At 32.3% G+C, this 24,751-nt stretch overlaps 3 protein-coding genes across 4 annotated transcripts; 2 read left to right on the forward strand and 1 right to left on the reverse strand.

Annotated features, from left to right (window-relative positions):
- Window positions 1–268: 268 nt before the first annotated feature.
- Window positions 269–5,048, forward strand: LOC137830621 (CDK5RAP3 protein homolog). 2 transcript variants are annotated; one of them, XM_068638069.2, is made up of 10 exons: window positions 269–540; window positions 634–768; window positions 904–998; window positions 1,266–1,360; window positions 1,440–1,575; window positions 1,746–1,895; window positions 1,998–2,501; window positions 2,731–2,939; window positions 4,209–4,341; window positions 4,700–5,048. In XM_068638069.2, the coding sequence occupies exons 1-10, from the start codon at window positions 480–482 to the stop codon at window positions 4,829–4,831; spliced, it is 1,650 nt and encodes a 549-aa protein (XP_068494170.1). In that variant the 5' UTR covers window positions 269–479; the 3' UTR covers window positions 4,832–5,048. The 2 variants fall into 2 exon arrangements, with proteins under 2 accessions (XP_068494170.1, XP_090160701.1); XM_090304575.1 differs by having other exon boundaries at window positions 271–540; window positions 1,266–1,346.
- Window positions 5,049–6,843: 1,795 nt separating this feature from the next.
- SRF2 (STRUBBELIG-receptor family 2) lies at window positions 6,844–12,430 on the reverse strand. The gene is made up of 16 exons (XM_068638071.2): window positions 12,131–12,430; window positions 11,616–11,742; window positions 11,454–11,525; window positions 11,304–11,369; window positions 11,114–11,185; window positions 10,885–10,956; window positions 10,343–10,414; window positions 10,112–10,177; window positions 9,972–10,037; window positions 9,540–9,868; window positions 8,975–9,246; window positions 8,628–8,893; window positions 8,385–8,532; window positions 7,698–7,837; window positions 7,455–7,611; window positions 6,844–7,189 (listed from the first exon to the last, which is right to left on the reverse strand). Exons 1-16 carry the CDS (start codon window positions 12,222–12,224, stop codon window positions 7,001–7,003), a joined length of 2,208 nt encoding a protein of 735 aa, XP_068494172.1. The 5' UTR covers window positions 12,225–12,430; the 3' UTR covers window positions 6,844–7,000.
- Window positions 12,431–13,990: 1,560 nt separating this feature from the next.
- Window positions 13,991–16,558, forward strand: LOC137830623 (D111/G-patch domain-containing protein). Its single transcript, XM_068638072.2, has 4 exons — window positions 13,991–14,217; window positions 15,087–15,614; window positions 15,838–15,903; window positions 16,044–16,558. Exons 1-4 carry the CDS (start codon window positions 14,077–14,079, stop codon window positions 16,101–16,103), a joined length of 795 nt encoding a protein of 264 aa, XP_068494173.1. The 5' UTR covers window positions 13,991–14,076; the 3' UTR covers window positions 16,104–16,558.
- Window positions 16,559–24,751: the final 8,193 nt, after the last annotated feature.

The raw sequence follows: 24,751 nt of genomic DNA on the forward strand, positions 1-24,751 counted from the left end.
TTTAAAAAAATATTTTTTATAATTGATTAAAAATGATTTTTTTCTTAATTTTATAATTATAATAAAAATATATATAATAAGTTTAATTTTTTAAATATAATATATTTATTTTTTTAAATTGTATTAAAATTATAGCGAAATTAAATATTTTTAAAATAGATATTTACCGGTACATATATTATGAATGTTATAGTAGTGTCAATATATTATACATTATACGTGTATCCGATACTAATACATTATTAATAGGTGTAGAGGTATTGTGTTATTGAGATATTTAAAACAACTTCAATATTAAGATGTTTGATTAATTACATTGATAATTTTTGTATGAAATATGAAAAATGTAAGAAAAGAGTTGAAGGTGGGAGTGGTGTGTTGAACGTCGTAGACTACAGCGCGCTGCAAATTCCAAACCCAATTCCCAACGACCAACCCTTTCACTCCGTCGTCGTCGAGTTCCGATCTCTTCATTCGCAATGCAATCTTCCGATGACGTTCGCAATCTCCCCATCGACATCACTTTCTCTCGTCTCGGAGGTTCCAATTTCTTTCGTCTTTTCCTTTTACCCTTTTTTTTTAATTTTAATTTTAATTTTCTCGTTTGCTGAATTCTATGTTCGACCTTTGCAGAATGGTTGGTGGATCGCAAGCGAGTACCGGCGGATTGGCGAAAGCGCGTGGCGGCGATCAGGGCCCGAATTTCCAAGGATTTTTCTTCCCTCCCCAAAGACTCTGATCCCCTCTTCCAAACCCTAGACTCCGAAGGTTCGAAATTTATGCGTGTTAACCGAAATGTGTTAATGGGTTTTGTTCAGTGATTGTAAATTATGAATGTTTAATTCTTGGTGGCTAAGTTAAATTAGATAATTGTTATGAGAAAAGTGGCAATGCTACTTTCAGGGATTGGATATTTGGAGGCCAAACAGATATATGATATTCTCTTGAAGTCTACTTCGGAAAGCAGGAACATATTTGGTCGCTTATCAGGTGCTGCGGTGAGATACACTTAACAGAAATGTGCCCTATAATCATTCATACTATGTATATTAATATTATAGAACATGTAGATCAGCTAGTATGGAGTTCTTCTAATTGCACTGGTGGTCATGAGTTCCAGTTTTAGTTATGCAACTGTGTTAAGTGTTCTATTTGGCTCAAGCAAGTTTACCTCCGGTGGTTGATCCTGTAACCTCATAACAAAAAAAAAAAAATCCGTGTAAGTAATCTTTTTGTCGCTAATTTTGGCTGCTATTATTTGGTAGGGTGCTTGGGAAGCAATCGTGCGGTCGTTTGAGAAGGATCATGTTTTCCTTGGTGAGGCTGCGCAGATTCTCATTCAAAATGTGAGCTATGAAATGTGAGCATTGTCATCTTTTGGTTTTTCATGTCTTAAGGGTTTGGTTTTTTGTTGCTGAGTATTTGCTTTCATTGCGAAGCCCTTATCAGAGGAAACAGGTTCAGAAGATTCAGCAGCAGCTGTTAGAGCTAGATCGCAAGGAAGCTGATATAAAAAGAAGTGCTGCGCTCTCAGCGGCCAAATATGCCGAAGCTTGCCAGGAGCTTGGATTGCAGGTTTGATTTTTTTGGGTGTTTGTGTTGTGTAGAAACAATTTATGTAGCAGTCCGAAAAGGGATTTCATTCATATAACCAACCTCACATAGTGGGATAAAATTTTATCGTTATTGTTGCGCTGTGTTGAATGCAATTTATTTTTATGGTGTATGCTTATATTGTTTTGCAGGGGAAAAATGTCAGAGTAGAACTTCTGGAGACAGCACAATTACTTCCAAGTACGTTTCGCAATATTCTAGATGTTGTGAACAATGGCAACATTTCACAGGCAATTGAATATTATTCCAATTTTGTCAGGGATGCTCACACTGAAAAAGATGTAAGAAAAAAAAATTCTTATTCATTTTATAGTTATCATTAGTAAACTCTTTTTGACATGGTTCAATATACTCATTATTTATGATGACAAATGATACTGCAGAGATCTTTGGGAGATGTAATACAAAACTTGAAGAATATGCGCGAAAATCCCCCATCTTTAAATGTTGCTGTTGACTCTGAGATTATTAGTGATGTGAATGTTTATGGAAGCAAAAATGAATTGAATCCTGCAATTGATGTGCCTGACATTGACTGGGATATTTCTGTGGAGAATTCACAAATTGATTGGGACATTGGAACTGTAGAAGAAGCAGACGATAATGGTAATGGATTGGGTCCTTATGAAATCATTAATGCCTCTGATATTGGATCTGATCCAACAGTATCAAACCAAGAACTAGGCTCACATGCAGATATATCTTGGGATATTAGTGTGGATACTCCTCAGGTTGATGTCATTGATGATGATGGTGCCCCAACTGTAGTGTTGGAGACTCAGACATCTCTTCCAGATGCCCTATCTCAATTGACAAAAAACAAGGAAGAAAGGAGCCAACTTTTAGATACGGAGTGCAGAAATAAGATTCTGGATGATCTATATGAGGTATATAATATCTATGCTAATTTACTGTCTTTACTTGGTTAAGTTCTTGATTTTGATATTATAATTTTCAATAATAATATAGAGAAAGAAACGTAATTATAGCAAATTTTGTTTTTATGTTATTTTTCTTGCTTGTAAACAGTTACCTGCTCTGTATGAATTTATTATATGATGTCATTCTTATTATCAAATTAAATCTTAAATTTGTAATTATTGTGTATGACATCAGGTGAAATCCTTTTTAAATCAACGTTTGGTCGAATTCAGGAATGATGAAACTTTGTCCTTGCAAAATCAAGTCCAGGCAGTTGCTCCCTTTGTACTACAGCAGTACGCAGCTGATGCAATAGAAACAATGCAAAGTGATATTTCTTTGGCAATTTCATTGCTGACAAATAGGAAGACGAGGGATCTGATTATGATTCTCAACTCCAAAAGGTACTGCTTTATGTGGGATGTATTCTCACATTTGCGTTTCTATGATTATTAGATGGGTTGGAATTGTCCTTTGAAAAATATCAACTAATATGTGGAACTACAAGTTTATGTACTGAAAACAACTGATTTATGTTTCAAACAAAAACCAAACATAATTATTCAAGTTGTGCCATAGTTGGACTGGATATAATTTGTTTTGAAGTTTGGAATATTTTGCCTGCATAACATTGATTTATTATGTAGTGTACTAAGATGATTTTTTTTTTGGTGAATTTCGTTTTGTCTATTTCTATATTACTATGTAACTTGAAAGACTAAAGTTCCGGATGGCATGTTAATGCATGATTTTCTATTTTCTACAATTTTCAAAATGCTAAAATGTATGGAGTGAATGACTCATGCTTGTTAGATTTTGGAAGTTACTCAAAAAAACCACATTAAGTATACTAACAGCGTTTAGTGTGTATCAAACTCATGAGTTAACTCGTTAACTTGTCCAAGTCTACGTTTCCACTTACCCTGGATGAGTTAACTTGCAAGCAAACTCATTTTTGCTGCAGCAAACTCGATGGACTGGCTGTAAATTCACGAGTTTGTGACCGAGTTGGTGAGTCCAGAGGGATTCTTTTTAAACCCAAAACACACTTTGGTTGAGGTCAATGCGTTGTGGTTGTTCATTGCGTTCGTGATCACCTCGTCGTTGTTTGTGGTTGCTCGCCTCACCTCTGTTTGTGGTGGCTTGCCTCACCTTTGTTCATGGTCTTCATGCATCCGTTCCCACCTTTGTCTCAATTTTGATCATGCAATGGTCATGCGGTGGTCGCTGAGTTCCGACCATGCGGTGGTCGTCTGGTATTAGGGTGTAGGGACTCTTGGTGCTGGTGCATTATTGGTTGCTGCGAGAGATTGTTTTCTAATCAGGGATATTAGGGCAGCCAAATTGGGGAAATGTTTTAATTGAAGAAATTTGATTTAATTGGGAAGACTAGGGTAACAGATTGGGGAAATTTTGTTTTAATTAGGGAGATTAAGGCAGCAGACCGGGGAAATTTTTAATTGGGATTTTTTTTTAAATTGGGGGAGATTAAGGCAATGCATATATGCTGGAATTTTTATTTTTTTTCATGTGAAGTAAACTATTTGCGAGTTGAGTTTACAGATTTGATAACCTTGTGTCAAATGCTTTATTTTAGCTATTTCTTTAATAGTATTCCTGTTGTATATGATCTGATCTGTGTTAATTGATTGTGGTGTTGGGCCAAATTTCAGATTTCTAGACAGACTGGTCAATTCATTGGAGGAAAAGAAACATCATGAAGTCAAGTTGAGGGAGGGGTTGAAGGACTTGGCTACTAAACGGATGGAACTGCAAAATTCTCTATCTTCTTCATGGTCCAAGCAAGTAAGTTATACCTATGTGTGCTAGTTATTTATGAGGGGGGAGAATCTTTTAGTGTTCAAATGATTTTCAAATTTTCAGGATAAACACTACCTTCTCTCTCGCTCTATCACTTTCTCTTGTGTCCCTGTTGTTTTTGTTGCAGAAGAAGTGATATTTAATCCCTACAGTAGTTTATTACTATGTACACTTTATTCTGGTAAATAGTAACATGTTCATATTTTTACCTTTATAATAAGCAATACAAATTAAAACACATATTTCTCTCCATTCTCCTTATTTTTGTTGTTTGATACTCATGCGGACAAAAATATGTTATTTCCCCGGTCTTGAAGTGAAATTAACTGTTAAGTGATTTCAGGATTCGGCTGTGGCAAAAACAAAGGAGTTGAAAAAACTATGTGAGAGTACACTTTCATCGATGTTTGATGGAAGACCAGTTAATATAATTGGAGAGATCAACGCTATTTTGACTAGTGGCCTTGGAGCATGAGGAAGAGGAATTTACTTCCATGATGATCAAGCTTTTTAGGTGGACAGTGGCTGGCCAAAATAACTTTAGGAAAATTTCACTTTACCTGTTCATTTCTGATGAAGAACAGTGCTTTGACAATGCCATGCGCTGATAATTCTTACTGAATGAGGAACTTTATTCTGCTGTTGTGCCATATTGATTTTACAAGATATCAGTGGATGCAGTTTTTGTGGCTTATTATTATTATTAGTATTAGTTTTGAATTTCAAGTATGGATATGATATGATATGATAGAGTTGTTAGTAGTCTTTGTGACCACTAAAAAGTTTGGAGAATGATGCGAAATATCTGATTCACTACTATCAAAATCATTAGTGAATAATATTGGGAAATATCAGTTGATGTGGAGCCATGTCATTGAAGACAAGGAATAATTTGTGTGCGAGGAATATGCAGGAAACTGAACAAGTTAAAACAACTAGCACAAGGCGACAGACTAAAGGGTATCTGCTGCTTCTTGATGCCATTTTCTTCCTTGATTTATGCAATTATTCAATTTGTCCATTCTAACTTCCTTTATTCAATTATGCATGAGTTGAGTTGATTCAGTAGGACGACCTGCGTGCCTCTATATTTGGGCAATGGACATGCCTCAATATTTCGCAATTTTTTAAGTGTGTTTCTGAATCAAATGAAATGTACCTGAAATCAAAATAAAGCATTGGATGAAGGAAAATTGACTTTCTAGGTGAGCAAAATAAGAAGAAAAAAATTATAATAAAAATTTAAAAAGTTTTTAAATTCTAACACTTTTAGTGAAAGCTAAAGTCGATTAGTGAAATTCTATTTTTAAACGAAAAAAGGTTAAATTATTTTTTTCTCATAAACTCGAGTCATTAAAGGAGTTCAAACCCATGTCCTTTTAGCAAAGGGAATAGTATATAACCACTAAACTTGATTATTCTTTAAGAAATTACACGACAATTTAATTTTATGCTACATATTATATATTAAATAATGTATTCGGTCATGTATTTTAATCCTACTTATTTTTTTTAAAATAATTAGAGACCTAACAAATTTTATCAATTTATTATTAAGTGAAAGAATCAACTTAATAGTATAAAGTGAACAATTTATAAATCAAATTTGCAATTAATTTTACAACATAATTTAATCAACTTTGTCATAAAAAATTTAGATAATTTTTCTTAATCTAATATGTTAACTAAATTTTGATTAGCATGTTTAATTAAGCTACATTTGTCTTTCTTTTTAATCATTATAATACTATTAAAGCACATGAAAATATAATTATAATATAAGGAAATGTACATTCATTTGTGCTTAGTTCACATTTTACAAAATCATATTCTAAATAGTCATAAATTTAAAACTCGAGTTTTATAAAATCTCTCAATTGAAGTATAATGACTTAATATAAAATTTAAGAACCTAAGTCATAATAGTAAAATAATATATTTATGTCTTCATAATTTTCTCTTAACAATCAAATAAAATATTAATTATGATTTGACTCTTTTAAGATTTTTAAAGTAATGTGGGAGCAATGAAACCTAGAATGAAAAGAAGAGAGGAGAAAACCCGTTAAAATAATCCTCCAGCTACCTTATGCCAAACTTTTATTCTAAATGTAGTTTAAAACTTTAATATCCTGCACAGAGTTTCAAATCATATTATAAAAATTCCTTAAGTTTGTTGAAAAAATATAAAAATATAAAAATATTTATTCATGTATGAATATGGAGATTCAAATAGCAAAGAGGGTGTGCCATTAACAGAACTCAAGATTCAAAATATAATCCATCTTGACTATACTAATTAGTCTTCTTCAAAAAGAACAAATGAAAATGTGTCGAGATTGAGCGTCTGAAACTGATATTATTTAATTGCAATAAAAAAGTAGTAGTCCCTGGTTTTTATATTTTAGTGATATTTTGTTATCTAAATTTTTATATAAAAAATAACCTAATAATAAATAATTGATAAAAAATAACCAGTTACACTAATTAAGCAAATGGTTCTAACGGTAATGACTAAAACAACATAAAGCTTTTCAGAGGTGAGATTCCAGCTAATTCATGCATTGAAGGAACTAAAATTGTGCCTTAGAAGCCAAAGGCGATGCAAAAAAAGAGCAGAAATGGAGTTAAACCAGTTTACACATCAGGCGGATACATAGCTCAGAGCGGGTGAACCGTTAAAGCGGGAGCTGGTTGTGTGAAAAGACCTTTCAATTTCAAGTGGATCAAGTTCTGTTCCATCTGCTGCACCACTCTTTGAAACAAGCTTTCGAGAAAATGATACTAGATTGTTCACGATTTCAGACATTGGAGGTCGAAATTCCTTTACGGGCTGCATAAGAGGCACGTAAATTTATTGCAACCCCCAGAAAAAAGAGTGAACATAATATGAAGAACCAAAATGGCGACACACAATCATGAGTAAATTCAAGTTTTAATTTTGTAATAAACTCTATCTATATCTATAGAGTCATGATGTATTCACAATCCATTATCCCATATAATCACCTAACAACTACGTAGTTATCATGTAATTAGTGTATAGAAATTAATGATTGTCAAATTTTTTGCATATATGAATGCTAATACGGTAATACCTGAATGCAGAGGGAGATGATATCAGCATAACGAGAAAGAGCCTTGGATGAAAATGTCCGTTTGATTGCTGGATCCACCATCTGTTCCAAATTGTCACTATCATGAAGCCTTGATGAAGCCCACTTTGCCAGATAGTGCTCTTCCCTAGGCCTGGAACTGTGTTGCATGGAAAACAAAGGTTATCATTCAGCAAACCTTAAACAAATAAATGAAATGGCATAAGGTTATAGAGAAAGGTATACCCATCGAAAGGTTTTCTTCCTGTTAATAGTTCAAGAAGCAACACTCCAAAGGCAAAGATGTCGCTCTTCGTGCTGCCAATTCCCTGTTGGTCATGGTCAGGGGAACTGTATCCTGTATCTCTAATATCAATTTCGGAAGCCTGTTTTCTTCAGTCAATAAATTAATCAGTGAATCTATGTCAATGACATACTAAAATTAATATCAAGGTTATAGTTCATTTTGCAACTATAACTTTATAAATTCAAGTAGATTTAAGCTTTACTAGAAAGTGCAAAAGCATATTTTTTACCTCTCTGGACAACTTCAACAAAATTAAATTAGTTTATTTATAAGTTATCTGCAAAAGGTTACATATAGACCTTTTAAAAAATTTCATTTAACTTATGGAAAAATATTTTATGATTTTATTTTTTTCTCTTTCTGGCAAACCAGATTTTATTTCGGTCATTTATTTTCATGATAAATCATCCAAAAGCAAAAACCAATTATGAACTTTGACTTAATGCAACTGTTGTCTATCACAAGCTATATTTTAAATACTTCAGGTGTAAAATTAATGTTTCTTGATATTGCATTGCAGACAGTTGCCTTATCGCGGGTGTATAATATAACTTCAGCCACTAGAATCTTGACAGCAATAAGTAGCCTATTTAAACAGTATGCCGATTTTTGTTGTAGAAAGATACCCGGTTTTTGACTTTATTGCTTGTCAGTGGTCTCAGAATAGCCAAGCCAGAGTCAGTAACACGAGGCATGAGGTTTTCGTCCAGAAGAACATTGGTAGCCTTTAATTTGCCATGGACGACAGGAGGGGAGAACGTCGAGTGCAAATAGCTGCAAACATAAGTGTATGTCACGGTTGAGAGTTGAGACATGATTGTACTTCATATTTAACGAAAAATAATTCTGAGTAGCAACATGGAACTTACTCCAGGGCCTGACCAACGCCTAGAGCGATCTGGAGACGTGCGCCCCACGATAAAGGTTTGTATGCTGTATTATGAAGAGCATCATCTAGAGTTAAATTTCTGACATAGTCAAAGACAAGAAGATGTTGTCCATGCTCCAAACAGTAGCCTTTAAGTGAAACAATGTTAGGGTGCTTCAAACGGGAAGCCGTGCACACGACATCTAAGAACTTTTCTTCTTCACTGAAAGACATGCCCGCCATGTTGATATTCTTCACGGCTAAAACCTTTTAAAAAGAAGAATGAAATTATACTATAAATTGAAATAACGGTTTTAAAATCAACGTTATTTACGGTTTATAAGGTACCTTATTATCTGGAAATTCAGCTCTGTAAACAGGACCAAGGGATCCTTCTCCCAGAAGGTTGTCTTCATGGAAACTGTTTGTAACCACCTGAACCTCCGCTACTGTATAAACCTTTGTCCTTCCATTGAATCTGTCTCTTCCGGAAAAACTTTTTCTTGATGTTTCCCCAGTCCTTTTATGGGTTTGGGAAGTTAATCGCCTTGGACCCAAAAGGGATGCAGCATTGTAAGGTGGGATTTGCAGGCTCTCATCGATTGCCGTAGTAGAATCTTCTGAAAAATGGGGAGAAAAAGAAAGGGAAGATCAAAGATGGAAATGGATTTACAGAACTAGTAAATGGAATGGCATCCTGACAAATGAAAGAGAAAGGACTCCTGAAAGATAAAGAAATTGAGTGAAATTTGGCAATACATGTTTAGTATCTCTTTACACTCACTCCCTTCTACCAATCTTATTGTATATTCAATCATTTTAGTGTTAAATCTGTTTGGAATGAGCAATGTTATTTTGAGATCATGTTAACGTTATTAGGAGGTGATTCAGTGATATGCTCTGTATAAGATACCTTTGGTTGCACTGATTGGATTAGAAGAAAATGAACTATGGTCGCTTTCATAGTTCTCCAGTCTCTTTGTATAACGCTTATTCAAACGGATCGCAATGAAAAGAGCGAAACCTGTTGCCAACAATGTTCCTGTACCGACCATAAAAGCTATTCCTCCGGGACCGATACGTTTCTTCTTTTGTTTCCTTACTCTAATAGGAGCGTAGTTCTCAATGGCGTTTGCCTGAGTTATGGGTGGGCGACTAGTGTTTTGCTCAAGGGGTACGTTGTCCAAAGGAAATGCCCAGGGAGGAGAGTCGTCCACTCTTTGGAACTTATTCCCTCCAATCCTAATTAAGAGGTGGAATGTTACTTTCCGATTTGTGTCCATTATTTCATATCCAGTAAGGAAACTGAAGGCGATTAAAACTAGTAATAGTTATTTTTACTAACCATAAGTTTGGTATGGACTGAAAATGCTGTGGAAGAAGGCCGCTAAACAGATTGTCTTGAATGTTCCTGACAAAATAGACAAATTAGAGAACAATAGAGCTGTAATCCTACAATACGAAAAGTGTTTAGAGATAATCTACAAATCAATGAGTGGAAGCTGAGCCAGGTAGGTGACTGATCCGGTGAATCTGTTATTCTGCAGGAATCTGCAAATAAGCACCAAGCTACACAGATGAAACCAACATGACCCTGATGTATAGAGAAAAAAAAATGACCCTACATAAAAAAAGCCCTGTCTAAGTATGAGATGAACTATAAATACTTATGATGTTTAGGTAACATGATACGGGTGTAAGAAAGCTGAAACTTACAATCTATCCAGGGTTGTCAAGGAACCAAATGAACTTGGCAGATCACCGGTGAAATTATTGTACGAAAGGTCCCTGATGGTAAGAAATCATCCTTTGTGACTTGACAGATTGATATCTAACCAATATAGTCAAAACATCTACAATTTGTGGCCTCACTTTCTCTGGACTAATCTAATTTCATAATAAGCTTTACTTCAGCTAACCTAAGAACGCGAAAAAAAAAAAGCGCCTTACTCTTTATTCTTGCCTTTCAACAAAAGGGGAACGATTAAAAGGCCCCGTGTCATGTCTTTTGGTTAGTTTCTTTATTTATTTTTAATTTAGTCTATATATGCTACACACTCTTCTCTTTCCCTTGTAAGTTATTCAAAATCGACATTTAAATAAGTTATAAAAAATTGAGGTTTAAGTTGGCTTCATCGTCTATTACATAATATACGAGATTAGTAATATATATCAGGTTTTAAGCAGACTAATTGGATCATCGATTCCTTTCATTTTAATTAAAATGCAATAGCAAAAGACTGGGGAAGAAAACATACATTTCTTTGAGATTATCTAAGCCAGTAAACACATTGCCAATGGGTCCATACAAGAAATTGTGGCTTAAATTCCTGCAAGACAACTAGTATGATGATTTCACAGCCATTTGTAAAACTCATAACACTGTCATAATCAACAGATACGAGGGATATACTGGTTAATAGCACTCCATATTTCTATTATGTCCTCTACCAAGTTTGGACTAAAATCAATACTAAGGTAACTCACAGGTGTCTTAGTTTTGTCATTGTTGACAACGAATGGGGGATATTTTGGCTGAAATAATTGCAAGCCATATTTCTGAAATAGGAAAAAATTGTCAGGAAAACCCACTGCCGAAGATACAGGTGTAAATGTACTTAAACAGCAAGCAAAGAACAGTCACGAAGCTGCAAAAAGAAAAGAATAGTAGTCTTACATATGTGTGGCATTCGGAGGTAAACCCTGAGGGATTTCACCGAGTATGTTGTTAAAACTGACATCACTACAGAAACCACAATAATTTGGATGTAAGTAAATCGCTGATCTTACCATCCACATAAGAACTTAAAGCTATACAGTTACTTACAGTTGCTTTAAGTTTTGTAGATTCTCGAGGAAGCTTCCAAGATACCCGGTAAGGTTTAATCCTTGAATTTTGCTGCATGAAGAAGAGAGCATGTATAATAGGTTTATTTATTAGTGGCTTTATAATATGAATACTAGTGTAACAACAGAGTCATTGCATTACAGGTGTATAACTGATGATCCAGAACATGCTACTCCCGTCCAAGATTCCTCACAAGGATCATTACCGTCCCATCCTTTCAGCGCCAGAGGGTTGTTCAAGGTCGTGTACAGATCCTGAAGAGCTGCGACTGTTTATGAAAAGAATTACAGAAAATATACAGTTTAGTATCAGAATCTCATGTAAATTGTGAGCTGTACAAAAACGAGATCAATTGCAATGAGATTGATTACGAAGCAAATAGTTTTTATTTCTGTCTATCTAAATCTGTCCCGTCTCCTTCAACTCTATATGAATTAAACAAAAACAAACATTCTTCTACTGTTTTGGTTATTCTGTCAAAATAGAATCCTAACCACATATTTTTTCTTCAATGTGAACATGAAACTGATGAGATTCAAAGACAATGCAAATGCATATCACAAAGCTATTTAATCAATTTCAATAATTGTGAGTGAAAGATTAGTCTAGAACTGTACAAGAATAATCAAGAACAATAGAACAGATCTTTAAATTACCGTCAGCGGGATCCGTAAATGCGAAGCACCAAGAAATCAAAGTTGCCGAGAAGACAACGAGTGCGAGATTCATGCAAACGTAGTTGCAAACCATTTCTTTCTAATTTCTTCGCGAAATCGAATTGAGTTGAGTTAAACGACGTGAAGAGAAAAAGAAAGAGCCTAGGGTTTTCGATCGATGGATTAACGAAGGAACGAACGAGTTTATTACTGATTCTTCATATGCGAGCGACGCAGTGATCGTTTGCACAGTGCAGTGACACTGTGATAGTTGCAGTTGCGAGAGAGGGAGAGTCCACGAATAAGAGTTCGTTGTGGTTTGTTTGTTTTCCCGCGCAATGCCTAGTTAAGTATGCGTGTTCCTTCTCATTTTTTTATTTAAAAATAAATAAATAAAAATAATTGTAGTTTAATTTCAAAGAGATGTATTAAATGTGAAAAAATCGAAATAACGAAACAATTTATCTATCATAAATTAAAACGATTAATATTCATTTTTTTAAAACTATTTTACAATTAATTTATATAAAACTGGTTACTTATTAACAATAGATGTAATTGTTTAATTAAATAAATAATATTTTATTAAAATAAAACTACTAGACAAAGCATTAAAAAATAAAAAATTATCCTTATTTTATTAAATAGATATTTTTTAAAATAAACACAAACAAACTCACTAAAATACAAATAAAACAAAATTTTGTCTTTTTTCTATTTGATACTTTGTAACTTCTTATCTGACTTTTTTTCTTTATTTTTACTAATGCCAATTTAGTCTTATTTTGTAAAAATGTGCTATACTACTCAAAATATATATATATATATATTATAGAATTGAAGTTTCTTTCTCTAAGTTACAACTTTGTAGAAATTTACTCTTTTATTTAGTATATGTTAAAATGAAATTTCTATTTTGAATTGATCTCGGTAAAATCAAATTTGTTATTTAAAGGTGAGAAGGGTAGAAGTGGTATAAAGGTTAAGGAAAAGTTTTTTGAATTATGATATCTTCACCATCAATGTAAAATATAACCACAACAAACATTAATATTTATAAGATGTTATCATATATATATTATTTATTTACTATTTAATGTAACCAGTTCACCCGATCGGTGGATCACCAATGTCAAGTGACATGATTCATTCAACTCTGACCGGTAAAAAATCATTTCTTAAATTTGGTTTTTAAATTATAAGATTTAAAAATTAATTTTGTATTCTAAATTTTACAAAAAGATATTACCACTTTTAAATTTAGAATTCGAAATATTATCTGCATTAAAACGAAGGCATCAATTAAGGATGCAGGAACTTAAATTTAAATTTAAATCTAAATTTAAATTTTATTAAGAATAAATTTTATTTTTGACTAAAAGTATGGAAGTACATAAAGAAAGTATGGAGGTGAATGAAGAAATTCAATGACCCGCATTGCCTACCCATACTTATTCTCAAGACTGTTTCTTCCTGCACCTCCATACTCACCTCCATAAGTTTTCAAATTTCCAAAAATACCTTTTTATAATATTTCGGATTACGTAATCTGGAAGTTATTTTTCAAATTTGTAATTAGCTACCGGATTACATAATCTGAAAGCCATTTTTCAGATGCATGATTATTCTCCGAATTACATAATCCGGAAGTCTTATTTAAGTTCCAGATTATGTAATCCGGAAGTCTTTTTTCAAATGAGTTTTCGAATTATATAATCCGGAAACTACTCTATGGGGGTGACACAAGAAGGATAAAAATCTATTTTCATGTTGTGTATGGAGGTGACAAAAGAAGATATGGAGGTGCAGGAAGAAACAGTCTATTCCCAAATATTCTGTTGGGTCTACCGAAATTGAATTACAATCAATGGGCTTGACGGGCCCATTTAGAAGCACATTCATGATCGGCACGCGTCTTTGTAAGCTCATTGTAGTTTTTGGTGGCGATGGCTTCATCACCGGCGAAGGGAGCGAGAGAAAACGGTGCCCAAGGAAACAAGGAGCAAGAAGATGACTACATGGGTGACCTTTCTCAGTTTCTTCCTTCCGATGTTTTCGACCCGCCCAATATGACTTCATCCAAAAAGGTTAATAGTTCCTTCACCGTTTTACCCTTCTCTGTTGTCGTTTTGATTCTGCCATGGCGTATGAATGAAATTAGGTCTTTAACTTCCCCCCTTCCCTTGCCCCTCTAGTTACTTTCACATGGTTTTACAATTTGGTTTTGGAATTGAAGTTTAAGCTCTGAAAAAGTTGTCGCTTTATGCTTTTTGCTAATCAGTTTGGTGTCCGTTCACAGTAATTCTGATGCGCCTAAGTTTCTTGGGTGAAAATTTGTTTTTTTTTAAGTTGTAGAAATTTTGCTTTCCTGTAGTAGTCAAGGTTGCAATTTTGTCTCAATCCTTGGTCTTGGAGACAAATGCAGCTGCAATTGCGGTTTCGGAGACTTGATAAAACCTTGATGTGCAGTCACAATTGTGGGTGCAGATCGTAACTTTGTCTGTGTATGTGCGGGTGTGCATTTTTGTTTTTTCTCCCACTTTTTATATACATGCAGTAGGCCGTATACAGAAGTTCTGTTTTCATAAAAAAAATAAGAGTAAATATTTGAAATTAAACCTTGAAAGGTACACTCAACTTTGTAAGTTAGTTTTTGAAGAATTTGAATTAAAAATTGATGTAAATGCACATCTGTAGGGATCAAATTGGTGTTCAAAGATACATCAACGGGATGATCGGATATCCATTTTAAGCTTTGAGGATCATTGTTGATGTCGCTTGTATCTTAGGCAGACCAAATTTGAGTAATCAGTTAAAAAATGAAGCATGAATACTGAGGGCTATATTGTTTGCCTTTTCAAGAAGTTATTGCCAGATGATTAATTTTCCTTAGCCTTTTATTTTACAATTTACTGTTAATGTACAAAGTGATGTTAAATCGCTCTATTTCATGCAGATTTCAAGCAAGAAAGATCCTTCGGTCAACCCTTCAAAGAACAGGTTGAAAACTCTAAGCTGGCAAGAACGGCGAAAACTTGAAAGAGAAAGGAAGCAACAAGAAGAGGATGAGCAAACATTAGCAAAAGTGGAAGCTCCAATACCACAATCCAACATTGGGTTTAAGCTTCTCAAACAGATGGGTTACACTCCAGGTTCTGCCCTTGGCAAGCAGGGCTCAGGCAGGGCCGAACCAGTGGGAATTGAAATTCGGCGGTCACGAGCTGGTGTAGGATTAGAAGATCCCCACAAGGAGAAGAGGAAAAAGGAGGTAATCATGATGGACAGGAAAAGGATGAAAGAGGAGGACCTAATGAAAGAATTTGGGTCTAGGCAGAAGTCACAGTGGCAGAGTAAGAGAGTTATAATTAATTATAATAAGGCAAAGGCTGCCCTTGACCAATTGGAAAATAGGGAAATTTTGGAGCCACAAAAGGATGATGATGATGATTCGGAGGATGAAGAAGAGGAAGAAATTACAGAAGAGGCATGTAACTTAACCATAACTTTTTCATTTATATTATATTTCTTTTGACCCAGTTTTTGGTTCTCATTTATGTTTCTTGCCCAAAATAGTCTGGAAACTGAATACAGAAATTATTGTAATTTATTTGTTATTTTTTTGAGCTCATTATTGTGAACTTAGTTAGTCTACGTTTGTATTTATTGCAATTTTGATGGTGTTGGTGACGGGGATGTAATGGATGCAGGAATTGAACGATGTTTTGATGAAACTGAGGGATGAATTTAATTATTGTCTCTTCTGTGGATGCAAAGTGAGTAAATACTTGATTTATTTCTAGGTAGTGAGTAACAGTTCATTTTAAGATATTTTTATCAGATGAGATAGCATATCCAATTGGATTGAGAAATAAGCCTCTAACTCTGATCATTTTTTCCTTCCTTATTTGTTCAGTACGAATCAAGTGATGCCCTTTTGGCCAACTGCCCTGGAACCAATGAAGATGACCACTAAATTGTAGATTTCTGATGTGAACAGCAGTGGACATTATCAGATTTGTTGTGTTGTCAAGCAAGTACTGCAAGCTTTCAATGCTTATTTCAATGGAACTTGATAACCTTACATCTGGTGTGGTGGTGGTCGATGAATGGACTTATAACGCTTCTGGTGCCAATATTCCTATGAATTCAGATAGGAGTCTGCCTCATCTTCATCCATGCCAAGGGACATCGTGCCTGCCCTATTTCAGGAAATGGATTGGTTGATATACAGTTTGTGAAACTTTTCAGTTCATATCAGAAAATTTCACAGTTGTTTACGCCACAAGTTTTAAATTTTAGGCTCCATTTATAAAGATTGTGATCCGACTTGAACTTGACATGGATATTACATAACAAAATGTATGGTTGTTATTAATTGTAGAAATTAGCCATCTCTTGAAGAATTAATTATATAAATTCATTCAATCAGACTTTATTACAGTGAACTTTTTCTTTTTGAATTTTGGCTGCATAGTATTATCCTATAAAGTAACACTAAAATGTTTAAATTCATATAAATGTATGAGCCACGATCTGGGATGGAATTTTTTGGTTGTAAGGTTGGGGAGTGGATGAGATATCTCTTACATTATGCCAATGGTTCTTTACTTATTGGAGATGTTTCTATGAATAATTCGTCATTGTTAAATGCTGTTCTCAGAAGTTTGATCTTGTTAAAATTTGAAGGTAAATACACGCAAGCGAAACTGCTCCAGAAATACGGAAGAGTTACTCCACTCAGCGACGAAGATTGAAGGCACACCATCCATGAGATAAAAAGGTAACCAACATTACATTACTATAATTCAAGTAGCTTTAGCTCAAATTGAATGCTCATGGTCTACCCTCTTTCAGTAAGTATTTCTAGATAAAGTTCTCATTCTCAACTTCTTCCTAGCATTCTGAATATAATCTGAAAAAGGGTCTCTTTCGTTTTCATTGTTGTTGTTGATTCCATTAGTCACATGATCTGCATACTTAGGGTCTCTCTGGCCCTCATGGCAACCAATGTTTGAGTTGCTCCTGATTTTATAGTTAGTACGTTGAATGTAATTGGAGAAAGTGTGATCATCACATAATGGTTTCTCACCTTGTTTTTCTGTTGGGTACGCCCTAACATTCACCACCTCTGACTTTGTTGAGAGTTGCCTTTGCCTTGAAACAACATTGCGCGGTTGTGGTTCTATTGAACCTAGCTTTGCTCTCTTGTCACTACGTGCCCTTGAAGTTGCTGAGTTTTTATTCCCCATTGATGTTGTAAAAGTTGATGAGTTCAAAAACTTTGAGGGGGTGACTAGTTATATGAGATATTTAGAGAGGAGTGGTTGCAATCTGCAAGAGGTGCAGAAACTTGGTTTAATAGTGCGGGAGATTTGCAAGACAATGAAAAGGAAAGATACGTTTGAAAAGCCATCTTGTTAATTAACATGCTATTGTTGACCGAGTCTAATGCAACATCCTTGCAAATTTTTTAATTATCCATTTTAATATAGTTGTGGGGAATATGAGGAACGTTTCTCTGAAGTTTAAGCATTTACAATTTTATATCATGGGGACTTTGATACTAAGTGTATAATCAAATAATGGAAAAACTAAGTTTTCTGAAATTTCTTTTAGAGATTTTACCTTGGATTATGCTTGGCTCTGATATTATTACCAGGAAACTTTTATCTTGATTTTTGAAATGAAGATAGAAGGTTGCTATCTTTCAAGGTTGATGTTTCTCATATTTGATAAATATAAAATTTGTGTTTTTCTTTATCTCTTATAATGAGTATATATGTGTTCGCATCAAGAATTTAATATTAAAAATATGCATTTTTTAATCAAATAGTAATAAAGAAATTTTAATTATATAAATAAAATTTAAAATAGGATACTGCATAAATCAAGATATTTTAGTTATTTAAAAGAGAGATAAATATAAAGACGAGACTAAATGAACATGTACATACCTTTTTTCCTGTTTTCAAAATTAAAAAATATAAGCAATACTCATATTAATACTCATCTCTGTTAATCCGAATATTCTCTATTCCTAATATATTGAAACAATTCCAATAATGAAAGTACGTTTGTACTAAATTTTATGATTATAATATACTTTATAAAATTTACTAAATATATCTAATTTATTTATTTATTTTATTTGTTACTCTACCTTTTTTTCGTTTTATTTTTATCTTCTTTTCATTTCTTTGGTTTCACAATGCTATGATGATTGCAGCAGTTTCTAATTTTAAAATGCCAAACCAATTGCAACAGTTTTCTATTGCCCCAATTGAAAAATAGGAATAAATACAAACAAGATAAATGATAAACAACAAAAACGAAACCAAAAAGTTGCAGAACCAAAGGAAAACACAAAGTTAGAAGATTAGTACGAGGTATTAAAATGTGAAATTAATTTGTTTAAAAAATAATTTACTTTTTAAGACATCTTTATAAAAGCAATTATTTTCCCAAAATTAAACTAAAACCAACAAATATTTTTGAAATAGAGTTAATCTGATCTATAGTAATTTAATCTTGGGGAAATTGTTTGGCTATAAAATAATGTAGAAACAGATTAGTATTAAGGAGAGATTTGCATAGAAAGAATTCCAGTTTTCACACTGTAGATTCCATCCATGTTTTATTCTGCACTCTCTTTGTTCTGTTTCTATTTGTTATATAATATGATCATCTTTTCTTCTTTGTTTGAGTCAATTTCTTAAACTTGGCTTTCAAAAAACACCTTCTCACTTGCTTTTCCATTTCAATATTTCTGTTAAAAATTTATTTCAAAGTTCTGGAAGCTAGGAAGTAACACACTTTCCTTTTTCTTTAATTATACTTTTCATATCTCTATTTATTGTTATTAATCAACAATTTTATTCTTGATTCCTAATGCTAGCATAATTAGACCAATGATTTAGCAAGACAATTTATTAGCATGTAAATAATTTACTTTTAAGACCTTTTTTTATACTAGACACCATGCTATAATCAGGCATATTTTATAAATATTTTAATATCGTTTGATTCCAGAACATAATTCTTTCAAATACTTAGAAAATTATCATCTTGTTTTTGTTTTATAATTTATTTTTAAAATGGTATAAAAAATAAATAAAAATTCTCATTATCTTATATAAATATTTCAAATAGATATATTGCACTTTTATTCGTCTATTGTTCAATTTACATTCTAAAACAATACATACTTATAAATATTTCCGTTTTGCTACCCCAATCAATCTTCTAATATTTATTCTGTTTACAAGAGTTAGAATTCATATATATGAAAATCTTCACGGTTGTTTTCTTAGCTTGGACTATACAATAATATGTTTAATTAATTCATTGTTAAATGGTGAAAATTTCTCATTAGAATAAACTCTAAAATGATTCTAATACCATATTAAGAGGTAAATTTAAACCTAACTCAATCTTGCAAAACTGATTCATAAAGTAAGGTTTGTACTCATTTATATATTATGAAATGTCCATTATTTTTAGTCGATGTGGGATTTTCAACAATCTTTTCTTTAGTAAAAGAGTTTCAAGCTTTTATATTCTTTGTTTCGTAAAGTTATGAACTTGCAAGGAAGTTCTCGGTTCATATTCTCTTCGTGAGAGTTAACTTTCCTTCAATTTATCTTTTTTTTATTGTAGTTAGGAGTGACAACTAAAAATACTTCAATTCTCAAACTTATGGAGAGATTAACCAAAACTGGTTGATGTAATCGTTATAATCAAATTTGATTAGTAGAATTCTTTAAAAAATTCTTAAAGAAAAAATACTTAACAAGTTATAGATAAACAATTATAAACTCTAGTGTTATTCTCTATCTATTAGACATTCCAACACTTATGCGTAATTCAACATGTGGGCTTAACCTGGTTAGACCAAATTTTGAAGTGAGTTCACCTTGGTGACTGTTTCTTCCTGCACCTCCATATCTTCTTCTGGCACCTCCATACACAACATGAAAATACATTTTTATTCTTCTTGTGCCACCCCCATAGAATAACTTCCGGATTATGTAATCCGGAAACGCATTTGAAAAAAGACTTCCGGATTACATAATCTGGAAGTTAAAAAAGACTTCTGGATTATGTAATTCGGAAAGTAATCATGCATCTGAAAAAAGACTTCCGGATTATATAATCCGGAAGCTAATTACAAATTTGAAAAATGACTTCCGGATTATGTAATCCGAAATATTACAGAGGGGTATTTTTGGAAATACAAAAATCTATGGAGGTGAGAGAAGAAGGTATGGAGGTGCAGGAAGAAGCAGCCCACCTTGGTTAGATCTAGCCTAACGTGGGTTCAACCTAATCAAACCTAACTTGATTAAGATCAGTTTAACCTAACCTAGTGTGACTTAAACTCAACTCAACTTGATCTAGTGTGACTTAAGCTTGACTTGACTCTATAAAGTATGGACAAATATCAACTTGGTCTTACTCATCCTGCATAGACTAAGCTCAATTGAGTTGATCATGAGTTTAGTTGGGCGGCCTAGATTGACATGAGCTCAGCCAATTCAGTCCCAACCTAAATTAGGTTACACCTAGTTGAATTCAACCTAAGTTAGGTCTGACCAATCTAGTATAAACTAGGTTTGACCCAACTTAACCTAACTTAACTTAGGTTTGACCTAAGTCGATTTGATCTTGCATGATTTGGGTCCATTTTGACTCAATCTTTCTTGACTTGAACCAAATTCAAATTGGACTTAACCTTACATAGTTTAATATATTCCTTATTTATTAATTTCAGGTTGACATATAACTTGACTCCATCTAACTTAAGACTAAATTTGACTTAATTTGAATTAAGCTTCACATACCTAGCCAAACAACTTATGGTCTTAGTCTAACCTAATTTAACTACTTTGTTTTATACTGTTTTTAAACTCTAAAGTCTAGTGTTACGAACCAAAACAAAGAGATAACTGAAAGATACATTGAATTTGCACAAGCATCTTGTTATTACTGCTTACAGCAACTACTGCACTTGTTTTACGTTGATTTTGAAGGTTAAGTAGATTAAGAATATTGTTGGAGTCCAGTAAAAAAAGAATATTATTAGTTTGTGATGTAAGCATAAAAAAATTGCGAGAAATTATTACATGAGCATTTAATTTTGTCCTTTGAAGGTTTTTGTGGATGGGAATCTAAAGCCTGTGCTCCACAAAGCCTGTGCAAATATGAATGATTGTACCCAAATTTGGTTTGGCATCCTTCTAGAGAAAATAAACCATTTATGTACACAAACACGAGCCCTGGAAAACTAAAATGGCATCAGGTTCTGAAATCAACGGTACAATGCATGATCAAATAAAGCTACTTCACTTCCACATCAATCACCTATACTTTCACGTTTTTCTTTTCTTTTCTTTTGCTAACACATTACCCATTCTTATGTCTAAAACTAAAAAAACCCATCACCAATCCTAATTCCTATTTATATATAAATACTCCACCATATTAATATATTAGTTTATGTCACTTAAATAATTAATCAAACTAAATTATATTTTCAACTTACTTAATTGCTTAAATATTAATTTTTTAAATAAATAAATCTAAATGTCTGATTATAATTAATGTGATTTTTTTTAATAATTCAAAATCAAGGAACCAATACTGTAAATCAAAGGTTTTAAAAAAGTCTAATTAGAATTAACCCATTTTTACCGTTAATCTTAATTATATTATATTATATTTTCAAAGGTTTGAACGTCTCCTTTTTAGTATAATGTTTATGACATTCGTTTATATTTTTGAATATGTAAACAACATTTATTGATCTTAAATTTTTGCAAAAACTTATTTAATCTAATATGTCATATAATTAATAATGTAATACTAAAATGATTTTTTTTACTATAAATCTTTGGTTTGTTAATCTTTTATCATAAAATATCAACTTATATAGTCTCATCAACAATAATCTGTCATGGATTAAAGTTGTAGTAACTAGAACACAATGAGAATTATATCTGTCAAAATGATAAAAAATAGTTTCACAGTCACTTTTTTTTTAAATAACCACTTGACAACTTTTTTAATAATAAAATATTTAATTAAAACATAAATTAAATTATTTAATAATTTTTTTTAGGATAATTGTACGCAATAATGTCAAACATAGTAACACTTTACTTTTTGTCTAGTCTAAGGTTATATTTAAATGAGTTAGACTATAATTTTAAAAAATATACAAATTTTTTTATAAGAAAATTATATAAAAAGATGGTAAAAAAAATAAATAAAGATGTTTTTATTGTGTATTTATATAATTCCATATACATAAAATATATACAAGTTTATATATACTTTATCTAACATCCACTGAAATTTTATCATTTATAACTCCTATACTTTTATTTCAAAGAAACCTTAAAAACATATCTGTACGTGATCCGTAAAAAAAATGTGTTATTCATAGCATAAAAACTATGAGAATTAGAATATGCTTAGACTTTCTGTCCATAACCCATTATTGACCATTCAAGTATCCTTAGTTATATGAGCCACCTGAAGTTGTTCCATAGTTGCTGATATATTAACAGAATAAAACACTTCACATTTTATTATTTTATTTTATTTTTAATTGAAAAATATTATTATAAAACGTGTCAAATATATTTCTTTTTACTTTATAGTATTAACAAAACTTTTCTTTTCATTATTTTACAAACTAAAGGACAAAAAAATTTAAAGTAAATATTGGAGTGTAAAAAAACAAGAATAGAGTTGGGTGAAAAAGTAAAAGATTCAAAAATTAAAATAAAGTATAGGAGACAAAATTTTAATTTTGTCAAAAAAAAAATTACCTTCATAATTTTATCAAATTACTTTAACAACTAGATTGAATAACACCAGTTTAGAATTTAATCTTAAATTGTTGTAGATCTCACATCTTTTAGAGATTAGAGTTTTTCATTGTATATAAGTGGTTGCAAACCTAATTTTATTGAGTATTTTTATGGAATTGAGTTAGGTTTAAAGTTTAATATAAATTGTTCAAGTTTAGAAAAGTTTAGAAAATATAATTTGGCACAGAAATTTTTAACATATCAGCACTCTTTATTGAAATATTATTATATATGTGGATGATAAGCACTCAAAAAGAAAAAAAATACAAGAGAAACTTGCTAAAGAAAGATGCAAGAAATTGTGCTTATTCTAACGCAGTTTCCTGAACAAGGAAGGTGAAGTGCAGAAGACGCCTGTTTTTTATCTTACCCTGTTTTGATGGAGCTGTTCCTTCTGGTGACAGTCCTTAACTTCTTCCTAGCATTCACAATAAAATCTGAGAAATGGTCTTTTTCATTTTCCTTGTTTCTGTGGTTGGATTCATTAGCCACATCCACAGGTATAGCGTTGTTGCTGCTATGATCCTGATCATGGCCTCCAATGCTTGACTTGCTCCTCATTTTAAACCTCGAATCTTTGATGTAACTGGAGAAAGCTTCATCATTGCGCAGTGGTTTGTTACCATGTTGATGTTCTGTTCGGTACGCCTTTGCCCTTGGAACCATATGGGGTGGTTCTTTTGAAGCCATCTTTGCTCCATGGCTGCTATATTTTGCCTTTGAAGGTGCTGAGCTTTTGTTCCCCATTCTGTGTAGAGTTTTTAGCAGACAAAGTTTATGTGTGTGATTGGAAGGGAGATTGTGGTTAAGTGCTACTTGCTAATGGTGCACAACAAAGCTTGGTTTTGTAGTGATTTGAGCATTGGTGTGAAAAGGATATATTCAAGAACATTGGACAAAGGAAATAATAAATTATGGATTGCGTGAAAACCAAACAAACAGTTTCTACAGAATCATTGTGTTATGGAATAATGTTAAGCACTTAACAAAAGTGCACGTTTAAATTATCCTTGTATATCTAATTAAAGCAAAATATATCTTGTGTTTATGGAAAAAATCTTAAAGAAAATATATCATAATCTTTATATAGAATATGGAAATATTCATATTAGGAAATAGGCTTTAAGTTTAACTCATATAAAAAAATGTCTCATAAGATTAGGTTTGCATCCACTTATATATTATCAAATATTTTTATTTGTAGTTGATGTATATTTCCAACTCACCCTCTCATGCCCAGACCTACCAACCCGTGTGCGTAAGACTATATATTTATTGGTAGTCTAATATCAACCTGATAGCAGGTGACCTTATAAGTCTAACATATTCTCATTAGGATAGACTTTAAATGATTTTGATACTATATTAGAGAGTGAACTTTAAGCCTAATTCAATTTTACAAAATTAACTCATAAGATGAGGTTTACATCCACTTATATATTATGAAATGTTTTTATTTTTAATATGGATCCCCAACCATTAACACAACTTATAAGATAATTATTATAATAATTAATATATATATATATATGTAACATATAACTAATTATAATTAGATGATAGTGTAAAAGTTATTTGCATGGTTAGAACTTAGGTTATTTGATATACAAAACAATTTTCAAACTCTCTTTTACTAAGTGTATTTTTGGATTGAAATGAAAAGAATTTAAAGTACTTTCCTTCTAGAAGTGACAGTATATATTGGGGAAAATAGCTTATGAGGAGATGATAGAAAGAACATCTTCAT

This window comes from Phaseolus vulgaris, chromosome 7 (genome assembly GCF_051622355.1).
Source record: "Phaseolus vulgaris cultivar YP4 chromosome 7, ASM5162235v1, whole genome shotgun sequence".
Classification (NCBI taxonomy): Eukaryota; Viridiplantae; Streptophyta; class Magnoliopsida; order Fabales; family Fabaceae; genus Phaseolus; species Phaseolus vulgaris.